At 46.2% G+C, this 12,805-nt stretch overlaps 1 protein-coding gene across 3 annotated transcripts in view; it reads left to right on the forward strand.

The window, feature by feature from the left end:
- Positions 1 to 12,805, forward strand: part of SLIT3 (slit guidance ligand 3) — a 645,016-nt gene that overhangs the window by 493,801 nt on the left and 138,410 nt on the right. For all 3 annotated transcript variants that reach the window (XM_033180336.1, XM_033180338.1, XM_033180337.1), the window contains one exon: positions 4,814 to 4,955. In XM_033180336.1, the coding sequence (XP_033036227.1) occupies positions 4,814 to 4,955 (142 nt within the window). The remainder of the gene's footprint in view (positions 1 to 4,813; positions 4,956 to 12,805) is intronic.

Consider the following 12,805-nt stretch of genomic DNA (forward strand, 5'->3'; position numbering starts at 1 on the left):
TGATCTTGGGCAGTTTGCTTAACATCCCTATTCAGTTTCCTCATGTCATGCTAAGGGGGAAAAAAAGAATGGAACCTAAATCATGGGTTTTATGAGGATCAAGTAAGATAATATATACAGAGCACTCAAGGCAGTGTCTGGCACATAGTACACATTGAATACATGTTAGTTGCTATTATGAGACTGATGGCTACTCTCAGTTTGGCCCCCACTGTGTCCTTGGGCAAGTCCCCTCCTCTCTCAGGGCTTCTCTTTCCTTGCCATCTCTATGGGCACGTCTAAGTCTGAAATTCGGTGGTCTTTTTCCCACTCATCTCAGCAGACAAGTTAGGGCCTTTTGCTTTCAGCATGATCATCATCCCCATCTTACCAATTGGGAGAACAAAGTGGCTGGGCAGGAGCCAGGTCCCTGGTTATGGCTCAGTCTTTCTTCCCTCTGATAACTTCAGGGGCAGTTATACAGGCAGCAGAGACGGGATACCAGGCACAATACCCACGCGAGCGGCCGCAGGGACTTGCCCTGTGAGAGGTTGGGCTGGAGACGTATCCCTCCCCTCTCACTCACTTGAGTGTCCCCTGGACCAGAGGCAGCGCCGCTAATGATCACTGAGGAGCTGGGAGGGGCCTCCACTCTCCCAGGCTCTGCTCTGTCCCTCTTGAAGTCATCAGGCCGTGGTCCAGGGGGCCTTAAAGACATCTGAAGGTTAGGAATTGTAGTTTCTGCCCTGCCCTGTTTGGCACAGAGACAGCTTTGGCTTCAGATGGAGAGCCCAGAGCCAAAGTGGTGACCAAGACCTCCCAGAGGGGAGACATGTACTTCAGCCGCATCCCCATCCCCCTTTTCTGGAGAAGAAATCCACCTCAGCAGAGCAGCATTTTGGTGCCACTGAAAGAGCTCCAAGAACAGATAGCGTGGACGCTTATTTAAAAATGAAGACACGAAGAGCAAGTCCACATGCTCCTAAGCAAAACATCTTATAACACGGGTTCTATAGCCTAGTGCATCACTGTGCTCTGAGTTAAGGCCAGTAGATAGGCTCATTCAAGGACAGTGTGGGTCATGAGACCACCATAAGAGCATGCTGTACAAGACGAATACACATGTGCATGCAGACAGATGTTCCCCTTTCATCAGAGATATAGAGAGTGATTCCTTCTATCCCAATATAAAATTGCTATTCCCATTCCCCTCTGTTTCCCAGCTTACAGTCACATAATTTGCTGGGTAAAATGGTAGGTGTTTCCTTACTTTGTCCTCCTTGGAAATCCACTGCCTCTAACTTCCCCAACATGTGTGGACAGTAAGGGCTGGGTTTGTTGACAGAGCTCAGTAGAGTGCCTAGGACACCCTGGCTTGTGCAGGTGAGATGGGCTCAGAGGGGCCCCAGGTATCTTGGACAAGTGATTTTGCCAGCATGGAAAGCTGTGGTGGAAAGAGGACAGCTGCAGACAGATTCCCATCTCCCACAGCCACTCCACCTCCCCATTCTACAGCTCATCCTACCTACCAAAGCCCAGGTACTCAGAACTCAGGGAGCTTCCCTCAGGGCCCTTCCAGAAGGAAGGCTCGTCTCTGTAGCTTTGTGACATTTAGCCCCTCCACATCTGCCAGGCTTCTGGGCTGGTGTCCTTCATGTACTCATCTTCTCATTTAGCCAACATATGCTTCTGGGTCCGTGTTTTGTATGGAGCTCTGTTTTAGGCACTGAGAGTACACCAGTGATTAAGACTGAAAAAAACACTGCCATTACGGAATTTACATTCCAATCTCAGTCCAGACAGGGAGCAAAGTGGAGGGACTTCTGCCATCTAGCTCTCCGTGGCCCACAGGGAATGGGCTTGGTCCATTGACACTGATCACAGGAGAATGTTGCTAGGGAAAACGAAGCCATCTTTCAACCTCATTGTAAGCCAGAAGTGTTCTGTTGAAATAGGAAGGTAACTGTCTTCACCATGTGTGAATGCCTGGCTGGTGAGCTGCCAGCCCAGGGTGCTATCAGAGGCTGTAATTACCATTGTTTCTCTCTGCGTAATTAAAGGTGTTGTTAGTGACCTGGTTAAGGAATCTTTTTCAAAGACTTTTTTTGCCTTGACAGCATCCCTTGAAATGTAGCACACACAGTCAAACAGAATGGGAGTCACCCTGCGGGAAGACCCAGCGAGTTCCCAGAGGGACTCAAGGCTGTGCCCTGGGTCTGGTCTAAAACAGAATTCATTTCAGAACGGAAGTCAGAAAGGGGTACCTTTGGAAGAATTCCGTGTTAGAACTTCCACCGCCGTTTTAAGCCCTTGGATACGGCATCTTTCTTTCCCCTTTTCCCACACACCCCATTCAAGTAACATTTTCACAGATCAGAAGAGGGAGGGCCATCCAGTCCCTCCGCCTGAACAGATGGAAAACGCAAGAGTTCAGACTCCCATTCCTGACATTTCCAAACAGGAAGGTGTCCCAAGTGTGGGGCTTCTCCCTGGCTTTGTCAGGTGTGCTCTTCTCTTGATGTGGAAGGCCAGGTTTGGCAGTTTTCTTTAGGGAACGCCATCTGTACTTCAAACACCCTGACATCTGAGGCCAACCGCTCCCAACCTCCCTTTGATGTGGGTGATGGGATGGGAGGCTTTCACACTGTAGAATTCCCTTTGCTGTCTGCAAAGAGAGGTGGAGCAGAGGAGGTAAAGATGTTAGGTATTTTCACTCCTTCCCAGAAAGAACTTCAGTAATCATGCAATCCAAACTCCTTATTCACTGACGTGGTACCAAAAAAAGCTCAGAGAGAGGTACTGTGATTTGCCAAAGGTCTTACAGACAATTTGCGGCAGAGCAGACCCAATAATAACAACGAACATTACCAAGCTCTTACCCTGTGCTATATATTCTTCTGAAGACGTCTCAGGCATTACCTACCTTTGCCTTCACAACAAAACCATGCTATGAAATAAGTATTGTTATTTTCCCCATTTTACAGATGGGAAAACTGAGGCACAGGGAAATAAGGATGAAGTGATAGAACCAGGAATCAGACAGAGGCAGTGGGACCCAGAGCCCACACTCTCAGCCACAACACTCTCCCATTCCTGAGCCGAGGCTCTTACAGGTTGGCTCTCTGTGGTTTCCAGTTTCTCAGAAGTGTAAAGGCTTTCCCAGTTTGGAAGAAAGCCAGTATCATCACTCTCTCTAGGAGAATGTTCCAGCTGGGAATTTAGTGTAAGTCATCATCTTTCTGGCATTTTCCGTGGTCTCCATTAGATCCACTTGTGTGGCACTGGCAACTTGGAGGTCCATGTACCCTGGACAAGAATATTTTCTCAAACATCCCCATTCTGAGGCCATTTTTTCAGTTTTTGTTTTGTGTATATGTAAGTGAGGTCAAGGGAAGTAAGAATCTTTGGTCACTGGGCCAGCACTTTGTGGGAAGGTGAACATTCCAAATTAAGCTGTAGATGTCAACTGGAGCCCCTACAGGAGGATCCACCGTTGGGGCCATGAGGACTATTGAACGCGGAGAGCACGACCCTCTGTTTGAAGCCTCAGCGTCCCAATAGGACACCAGACTCAGCTGGTCATCTGGTTCAACCCCAATAGCTAGACCCACTCTGGCTTCCCAGACTCAGTTTCTCCAGTGAACAGGGGCCAGATCAAAAATCACTTTTTCCCTGCAGACTTTTTTCATGTTCTGTGTTTAATCTACAATTAAGAGCCCCGAGCCAGAGGCCCCATGTCCAAGCAGTGAGGCAATCTGCAGACCTCATCTAAGTTTGGTCTCAGTCATGGCTCTTTTCCCTGAGAGGGCAATCTGGAAAGACACTGAAATAACCCCCATTGGCTACATCCAGCAGCAGTGGGATGAGGTCCTGGGAGGGATGTGGAGTTGAGCTTCTATATTGGACCAAAAAATCCACATTTGGAAAGCTAACCGTATGATTAAGAGTCTTACCTCACTTTGAGGGAATAGTCATAGCATGAAAATGTTTACAATGTCTTTAAAACATTTGCATTTACTTCTTGTATTCAGGATTTAATGTGACCACCAGAGAAAGTGATTTAGATTCCTGGTGACTCTTTGAATCTTGAATTGGGTTAGTAATGGATATGTCTATCTACGTTTGGCTTTCTAAATGAGCTCCTTGGGTACTATTTGCTTGGCTTTCTATCACTTTGCTTGAAATTCACACTGATTCTCACCTCAAACAAAATTAACAGCTGGCTTCAAAATATGTAGTAACTTATTCACCTTTTTTTCAGGTGAGATAGGTTTTATTTGCATGTTCCCTAGACATAGAAGCCATTTGGAAATGCCTCGGGTGTAGCTGCTGATGGGGGTATTAACACTTTGACAACATCAATGCCCCAAATGGGGAAATTCTACCACCTGGTTTTGGTAGCCCTGTGGCTTGCAGCCACTAGAGAAAGGTTTAAAAGCTGTATTTACACTCAGCATCCAGTCACCAGCTAAGAGTCAGAACCCAAGATGCACCTTGGGAAAATGGTCCCATCGTATGCTCTTTGGATTCTAGCAGCGTATTTTCATGTGTGATTAACTCTGAGGGCCCCTCTTCCTCTGAAAGATGGAGATGACAGGGTAACAGAGCAGGTGGAGCAACTCAGACTATGAGGTCAAGGTCAGACGCTCTCCTCTTTGCTGAATATTTAGCCTGTGGCACCTGTGTCTCCCAGGTGACAGGAGATGTCAGCTGGTGATCATTTTTCAGATGGCTGTCAGGTCATGCTGTGCCCTTAGGATGCTGGTTAAGCACACAGAAGCCCAGGCAGCTCCTGACACTGACATAAGTTGACTGCTGTGCCTTGGCTCCACAGCCCCCCACTCGGAGCCCCCATCCTGCAATGCCAACTCCATCTCCTGCCCTTCGCCCTGCACATGCAGCAATAACATCGTGGACTGTCGAGGAAAGGGCTTGACAGAGATTCCTGCCAACTTGCCGGAGGGCATCGTCGAAATGTAAGTGCACCTGTCTGACACCCCCCACAACTGTCCCTGGCGAGTTCAGCTCCCTGTCCCAGCCGATCACCCACTAGGCCATCAGCATGTGGGGCTGTGGGAGCTAACCATTAAAAACACTCAAGAATCTCTTTGCTGTCCTTCCACACTTTCCCAGCTATGATAGCTCAGTGGTCAAGAGCATAGACTCAAGATCAGAATCAGCAAGCTGTAGCCTGGGGCCAAGGATTCCCACCACTTACTTTTGTAAATAAAATGTTTTTGAATACCTCCACATCCATTTATGTGTGTCCTGCCTACGGCTGGTCTCGTATGGCAGTATTGAGCAGCTGTCACAGAAGACTGCATGGCCCACAAGGCCTAAAGTATGTTCTCTCTGGCCCGTCCCAATGAGTTTGCCAATCCTCGCCTTAGAGTCACACTGTATTCATATCCTGGCCATACCGTTTACTAGCTGTGTGACATCAGGTAAAATAATGTCTCTTTCATCTTTAGTTTTCTCACCTATATTAATGTGATACTTATGGTATGACACCTCAATGGGTCATTGTGAAAACTAAATGAAATACTACCTGTGGAGCACTTCATACAGTCCTCTGCACATGGGCAGGTACTCTGTAAAATAGTGGTGGACGTAGTAGGACATAAATAAATGATTCACTCATTTCTTAGCTACCATTTTCTGAGAGGAGGACTGAGCTCCTAATTACCTCAGATGTGATTTTTGTCCTCTCGATTAGATCTTTTTTAGGTAACGACACAAGATTGTATATGTCTCTGTGTATACATGAATGTCAAAAATTCCAGTAAAATGTATTTGTCCACATAGTTCGGTCTAGTCTACTCTCCCCTCATACATTAGAAAATGGCCAGTATCTCATTCTAAAATGAGTAGAGGGCCAGTCAACATTGACCTCAAGGTTACTCTTTAAATAGCAACTGTTGTTTTCATTTTTCTGCCTTCACCTTTAGTTGGCTTGATTAAAAAGATCGTTATATGGAACCCTTCTACTGAGAACATCATTGGGTAAAATCTCCCCAAATAAAAGATACATATTCCCCTTGCCTTTCTGCTTTGTCGTAATCTCCCCCCTTTCTTCTTTCCTCCTCCTCTTCCCCTTCCTCTTCCCCTTCACTGTGTGTGCCCTTCTGTTCCTAATGCATTCCAATTGAGGGCCATTGACTCTTTCATTCATTCTTGTATTCATTCAGTAAACATCTGTTGTGAGCCCACTGTTTTCCTGTCATTGTTCTGTGCTTGGAAAGACAGGAACAAACAAAACAGACACATTTCTGCCTGTATAACACTTGCTTTCTAGTGGTGGAGGGGATAAACGAGCAGCAAAGTAAAGTAAGTTAGATAACATGTCGGAAGGTAGATTCTATGGAGAAAAATAAAACAAGAAAAGGACAGGAAGTAAGCGAGAGAACCAAATGGCTATCTGGAGGAAGAGTATTATAGGTTGAGGGAATCGCATGTGCAAAGGCCCTGAGGCTGGAATGGGCCGGATGCTCCAGAAAGCCGGTGTGGCTGGAGTAGAGTAGACAAAAGGGATGGTAACAGGATGAGATCAGAGAGGTAAGGAGGGGCCACATCCTGGGATGTGTTAAAGACTTTGGCTTTACCTTGATTGAAATGGGAAGAAGCACATGACTTACCAGTGGAGTGGGGTCTTCACTTCTTCTTTCTTCACCTACTTTGCCAGCTTTTCTTTGATTCCTTTACAGTCCCATTTTCCAGCCCTAGCAGACACAACCCGTGCCTCCATACCATCTGGCAGGCAGGAGCTGGTCAGTAAAGAGTCCTTTCTTCCTGCCATCCCCGCCTTCTGCGGCCCTCCGCCTTCCTTTCCACAAACACTGACAATTCATTCCCTTAGGGTTTTAATGCACCTCTCCTTCAGTCCCTGTGGTCCAGTGCTCTAGCTTTAGAGAGCTCTCCCTCTACAGAATCTACTTAGTCCTCACCTACCTCTCCTGCTCCTCCTACGGCCTTCCAACATACTATCTAATTTACTTTAAATATCTCCCTCCTTCCATCATTCCTCCTCTTTCCTATCCTTGCCCTCTTTCCTTTTTGCACTGTTTCCCTTTCTTTCTTTCTTTCTTTCTTTCTTTCTTTCTTTCTTCTTTCTTTCTTTCTTCTTTCTTTCTTTCTTTCTTTTTTTCTTTTTTTTTTTTTGAGACAGAGTTTCGCTCTTCTCACCCAGGCTGGAGTACAATGGCACAATCTTGGCTGACTGCAACCTCCACCTCCTGGGTTCAAGCAATTCTCCTGCCTCAGCCTCCCGAAGTAGCTGGGATTATAGGTGCCTGCCACCACACCCAGCTAATTTTTTTTGTACTTTTAGTAGAGATGGTGTTTTACCATGTTGGCCAGGCTGGTCTTGAACTCCTGACCTCAGGCGATCCACCCACCTCGGCCCCCTAAAGTGCTGGGATTACAGGCATGAGCCACCGTGCCCTGCCTCCTCTTCATCATTTTCTCCCTCCCTTGATGCATTTCTCCCCTTCTCCCCCTTGCTCTACCCACGGTCTTCCCTCTTCTCTTCCCCCCTCCGCCCATCTCTTTCTCCACCCAGTTAACCTTCACTTCCCTTCCCTCACCATCCACACCACAATGGGCCTCTCGCCCTCCCACAATGGATGTTCAAGACAGAATTCTCGCCAGCCCTCATCTCATTGCAGATTCCTATGTATTGTTCCTTTCCTTCCCTGCCCCATCTTATTCTTTTCTCCTTCCATCTGCCAGGTTTTATGTTTTCTCTTTGGCAGCCACAGACTGTCCCTTGGCTAGGTTCCAAAACTGCAGTCTGATGAAAGAGTCCAGTCCAGGTAGCCAGGCTGTAGCCAGTGAACCCACCCCAGCCCTGACTGAGGGGCTCTGGGCCTGCCACCCCGCTTCCACTTCACATCTCTATACTCTCAGCTTGGACCTCATGGATACACAGCTCAGCTCTCCAGGAGAGAGAAATTGCAGATAACCACATCAGAGGTGGGCTTTGTCCAGGCCAGACCATACCTGGAAGGTTGAACTCACACCTGGATGTGTTGAAGTTTAAAAGCAATTTGACAAGCCAGAACAGTAATTGCCAAAAGCCTGTCTATTATGATTGAGTTTTTCCCTGATATCAGGTAAAGTGAGAAAAACAAGAACAATGTGATATTTTTCTATTGAGCAAAAATATTCAGTTTAAAGGAGCATCCTTTAAGTTTTTGGACTTCCTTATTCTGTTATCATTGTTTTTAAAAATGTCTTTTATTTTATAAAATGATAGCCACTGAAGACAGAGTAGTCTGTGTGTGTTATATATGTGTAATTATTGTATAATTATAATTGATGTGTATTGCATAGTACACACACCACAGATTGCCATAACTGGCAAAATAAAAGGTCACCACCTAGTCTTTGAAATCCAAAAGTCTGAGAATGACCATCCTAGCTAGAGTGTTTCCAGAAATAAACAGAGACAAACAACCAAGAGGTTAAGAGTATAGACTGTGGATCCCAGCAGACATACATTCCAGCTTTGACTCTGCCTTGTAGCCATGGACAGATAACTTTTCTGAGCCTTAGTTTCCTCAGTTGCAAAACACAGAGGCTAATGGCACCTCCTTACTGGTTCTTAAGAAAGTTAGGTGAATGAATATAGAAAAATGCTTAGCATTGGCCGGGCGCGGTGGCTCAAGCCTGTAATCCCAGCACTTTGGGAGGCCGAGACGGGTGGATCACGAGGTCAGGAGATCGAGACCATCCTGGCTAATACGGTGAAACCCCATCTCTACTAAAAATACAAAAAACTAGCCAGGCGAGGTGGCGGGCGCCTGTAGTCCCAGCTACTCCGGAGGCTGAGGCAGGAGAATGGCGTGAACCCGGGAGGCGGAGCTTGCAGTGAGCTGAGATCCGGCCACTGCACTCCAGCCCGGGCGACAGAGCAAGACTCCGTCTCAAAAAAAAAAAAAAAAAAAAATGCTTAGCATTGTGTCTGGTCCATAGGATATACTATATTAGCAATGCTTGTTGTTAGTTCACACTGGCAAATACTACAACTATCACCACGACCTTTATTAGGATGGTGACAATAGTTAGAAACCACATCCTAGGAGCTGGAGCTACCTACACTAAAGATTCCTCCATAAACATGGGTCAGTTCTTTGAAGGGTTATGGTTGAGAGAATAGGTTCTGGAACTAGACTTGCCACTTGCATTATGACTTGAACCTGGGAGTAGCTCATCTTCATGCAAATGTATTCATATATGTAAATAAGACTGCCCCTGTGTATCAGGCATCCACGGTCTACCAGATGGATTGCCCAGGACTTTTCTTGCTGTGCTTGCCTCCTCCTCCTCTGTGATAAAATGAAACTGAAAAATTAAAGCAGAGGCGACAAGTCTCTATGGTTGGTTAGGGAAGTTCGAGAGGTGACATGTAAGAGAGAACTTGAGAGTGGGTTGAAGCGGGGATCCTGCTTCTTCCATGTATCTGGGGACCTGTGTGATGGCCTAAAAGTCTTTTGCCATGTGACAGGTCAGCAGATGGGTGGGAAGATGAGAAAAAAGGGAGCAGAGAGTTGAAACAGCAGGATGCACCCCAGGATGAATAGGAGGTATCTGATTTATCATTCCAAAGACATCCAAATGTGGCTTTTTTTTTCTTTTTCTTATTGAGAATTCCACCCCTTGTCCATGGCCACCCATATAATCCAGATTTGTACTTCCTCCTTAGGAATGTTTGGTACCGTGTTAAGCTCTCCACTCCCTCTTCTCAATCCTTAGCTACTATTAATTCTCTTAAATTGCCTTAACCTTGGGAGGGGCTTTGCACTCCCCAACTTTAGGGGAAGGGGAGGGAGTTGCCTTTCTCTCATGCAAAGCAGTCTTGCAGACTCTCTCCGATGTTTCCCAAGCCAAAGCAGTTCAGAGGAGTGTGTGCTGGTGTCCCCGAATACCAGAGCCAATTCCTCTAAAAATAGCTTTCTTCCAGAGAACCCACAGTGAAATGATGATTCACTGCAGATTTTCTTCGAAGCTGAGCTCCCACCAATGGCACCGTTCTCACTGCACCCTGTCGGTTCTCTGAACCAGCTCTGGCTTCCAGCAGGGTTAGATTATGGGAAGCCCCAGAGACCCACATGTTCCTCTGCTCTGTGGTCTTCAGACGCCCTTATGAGTCTTCAGAAGCTCTGGAGGGACCATCTGTCCTTAGAGTCCCATCTTCTTCCACTTTTGCTCTGTATCTCCCCATGGTGGTATCCCGTGTCTCATATCTTCCGCTATGGAAGCTAAATGTCTTCCATGAAGAAAGGCCATGGACAGATTTCCATGTCCAGTCATAAGTGAGAGCATCTGGTGGGGGAAATAGCCCCAGTTTTCACCCCGCCCCACCTTAACCACATTGTCTCTCTGAGACAGGGAGGCAGCCACTTAACAATAGCAAATATTCCATTCTTACCAGCCCCCAGGGGTTTTGAAAGACACACAGAATTAAAAACACAACAAAACAAACCAGCAAACAGAACCAAAGAGCCGCAATGTTCTAGAAATCATAGACATCAGTGACTCTTGGATTTTTTGAGAGCACCAGGTTTCCATGTGTGGGACTGCCACATGGAAGGAGGGGTGATAGGGTGGCATGGGAGCAGGTGGTATGAAGGAGAAGTTGATGAGACAGAGTGGCTAGGAACAGAGCCTTGGGATCCATATCGGAAGGTTTGAATCCCTGTTCTGCCTCTTACTTTAAGCACATTCCTTAACATCTTCATGCCTCATTCAGTTCCCTGCTTTGCATAAAGGGGGTCATCATACCTACCTAGAAATCTCCCATGAAGATTAAATAACATAACATGGAGAAAGTGAGCACACTGCACTGTTTCGAAGCTACTAAAAAAATGTGAAAAGCAAAAACCTCTGCACATGTATATGTATGTGTCATCATAGAATGATTTAGTCTCAAGTTCCCATGCAATTCTTCATCCATTTTTTTCTAAGACAAAAAAATAATTTCCTCTGTGGCACCTGAGCACATGCACAGAATAAGAAAAGCAAATCTCACTCTGTGCTGTGTCTGTACCTCTGCTTTCTGCAGGCAATTCCAGGTGTCTACACACAGCACAGGTTGGGAATGGCTTTTCTCAGATATGCCTCCATTCCTCATCTTCTCTATGGATCAAACATATAAACTGGATGAGAGAGTCTAAGACACTCTACCTTTCTTTGTTTCTTCTTTTTTTTTTTTTTTTTTTGAGACAGAATTTTGCTCTCGTTGCCCAGGCTAGAGTGTGCAATGGTGTGATCTTGGCTCACTACAGCCTCCGCCTCCCACGTTCAAGCGATTCTCCTGCCTCAGCCTCCCAAGTAGCTGGGATTACAGACACCCACCACCATGCCTAGCTAATTTTTTGTATTTTTAGTAGAGATGGGGTTTCACCATGTTGGCCAGGCTGGTTTCAAACTCCTCACCTCAAGTGATCCAACCGCCTCAGCCTCCCAAAGTGCTGGGATTACAGGCATGAGCCACTGTGCCCAGCCAACAGTCTACCTTTCTGAAGAACCATGAGGACCAATGGTAAAGAAAGAGAGAGGCCAGAAAGGGACTTCCCCAGAAGGTGGGCCCAGAGCATAACCTTAAAAGGAACCTTCCTTTTCAGCCTTCTTCCAACATAGGGAAGCATTAGGAACTGAACCTCTGGGGTCTGAGTTGTCTGGTCCATCCAACTAGCCCAGGATGACTTAGAGGAAGAATAAACAAGGGGCTCCTTCCTTCAGCATGATCTGGACATCCTAACAAGAGTTCCCAAGTCAAGGAAGGCTGAGAGAGATGGGAAAGAGTTAAGAAACCACAAAAGTGTCTTCTAGGTGGGAAGCAGGATAACCTAAGGGTCAAGGACACAGGCACTTCAACAGACCAACCTGGATTCAAACTCAGGCTCCACCATTCACTAGCTATCTGACCTTAGGAAAATTAACCTCTTTGTACCATTATTTCCTCATCTGTAAAATGGGTATATTAATAATACTACTTGGTTCATAGTACTGTTGGAAAAAAATAATTTGAGCCAGTGTATGAGGAAGACAGTGTCTGACATATCAAAAGCCCTCAATAAATGGTAGATGTTCATCATATTATCAACACCACCACCACCACCAATGTTTCCACGTATTCCAGGACCTTTTAACCAGGTGACTTGCAGACATGCCCCTGCGCCGGCCGTGCCCCTGCCAGTCTCCCTGACATAATGTTGACTTCCGTATTGCTAGAAATATATTGTGTTTAGTCACATGTTTGCAAATGGCAGATCATTAAGGAAGCATCTGAGGAACTAGGGCAAATCAATACAGAGCACAAATGGCTGAAATCCCCATCAGATGTTCCCATTGTTTTTGCTGGTGCGGGAGGACACTCAGATGTTTGATTTGTATGTTTGTTTTTATGCTAGTTCTATTAAATCAGTTTGCAGCCTGAAGAATGTTTACCAGACAAAGAAAGACACATGTGCCAGTTAAGAGAGACCTAAATCAGCTGTTGGCTTCAGACCATCCCTAAATGTGACAGTTTTTGCTGATGCGAATGCTTCTTTTTGTCCTTTCCATTGAGCTTTTCACATTAGGAGTCTGGACCTTTGCATCCTTGTTCTAGGTTGCAGGACTAGGCTAAGTGCAAAGCCTTCCAGGCATACCTGCTGCACAGAGACTGCATGTGAACACGCACACATGTGTGCACACTTTCCAACCTTGCTCCCATGACAAAGGGGCCATTTTCCCTGTGGACGAGCTGGAAAGGACTAAGAAAATGAAGGTCCTTCAGCTCCAAATGGTATTCAGCAAAGACTGGTGATTGAGAGCTTGGGCT

The sequence above is a fragment of the Trachypithecus francoisi genome, unplaced genomic scaffold (assembly GCF_009764315.1).
Source record: "Trachypithecus francoisi isolate TF-2019V2 unplaced genomic scaffold, Tfra_2.0 Lachesis_group2, whole genome shotgun sequence".
Classification (NCBI taxonomy): domain Eukaryota; kingdom Metazoa; phylum Chordata; class Mammalia; order Primates; family Cercopithecidae; genus Trachypithecus; species Trachypithecus francoisi.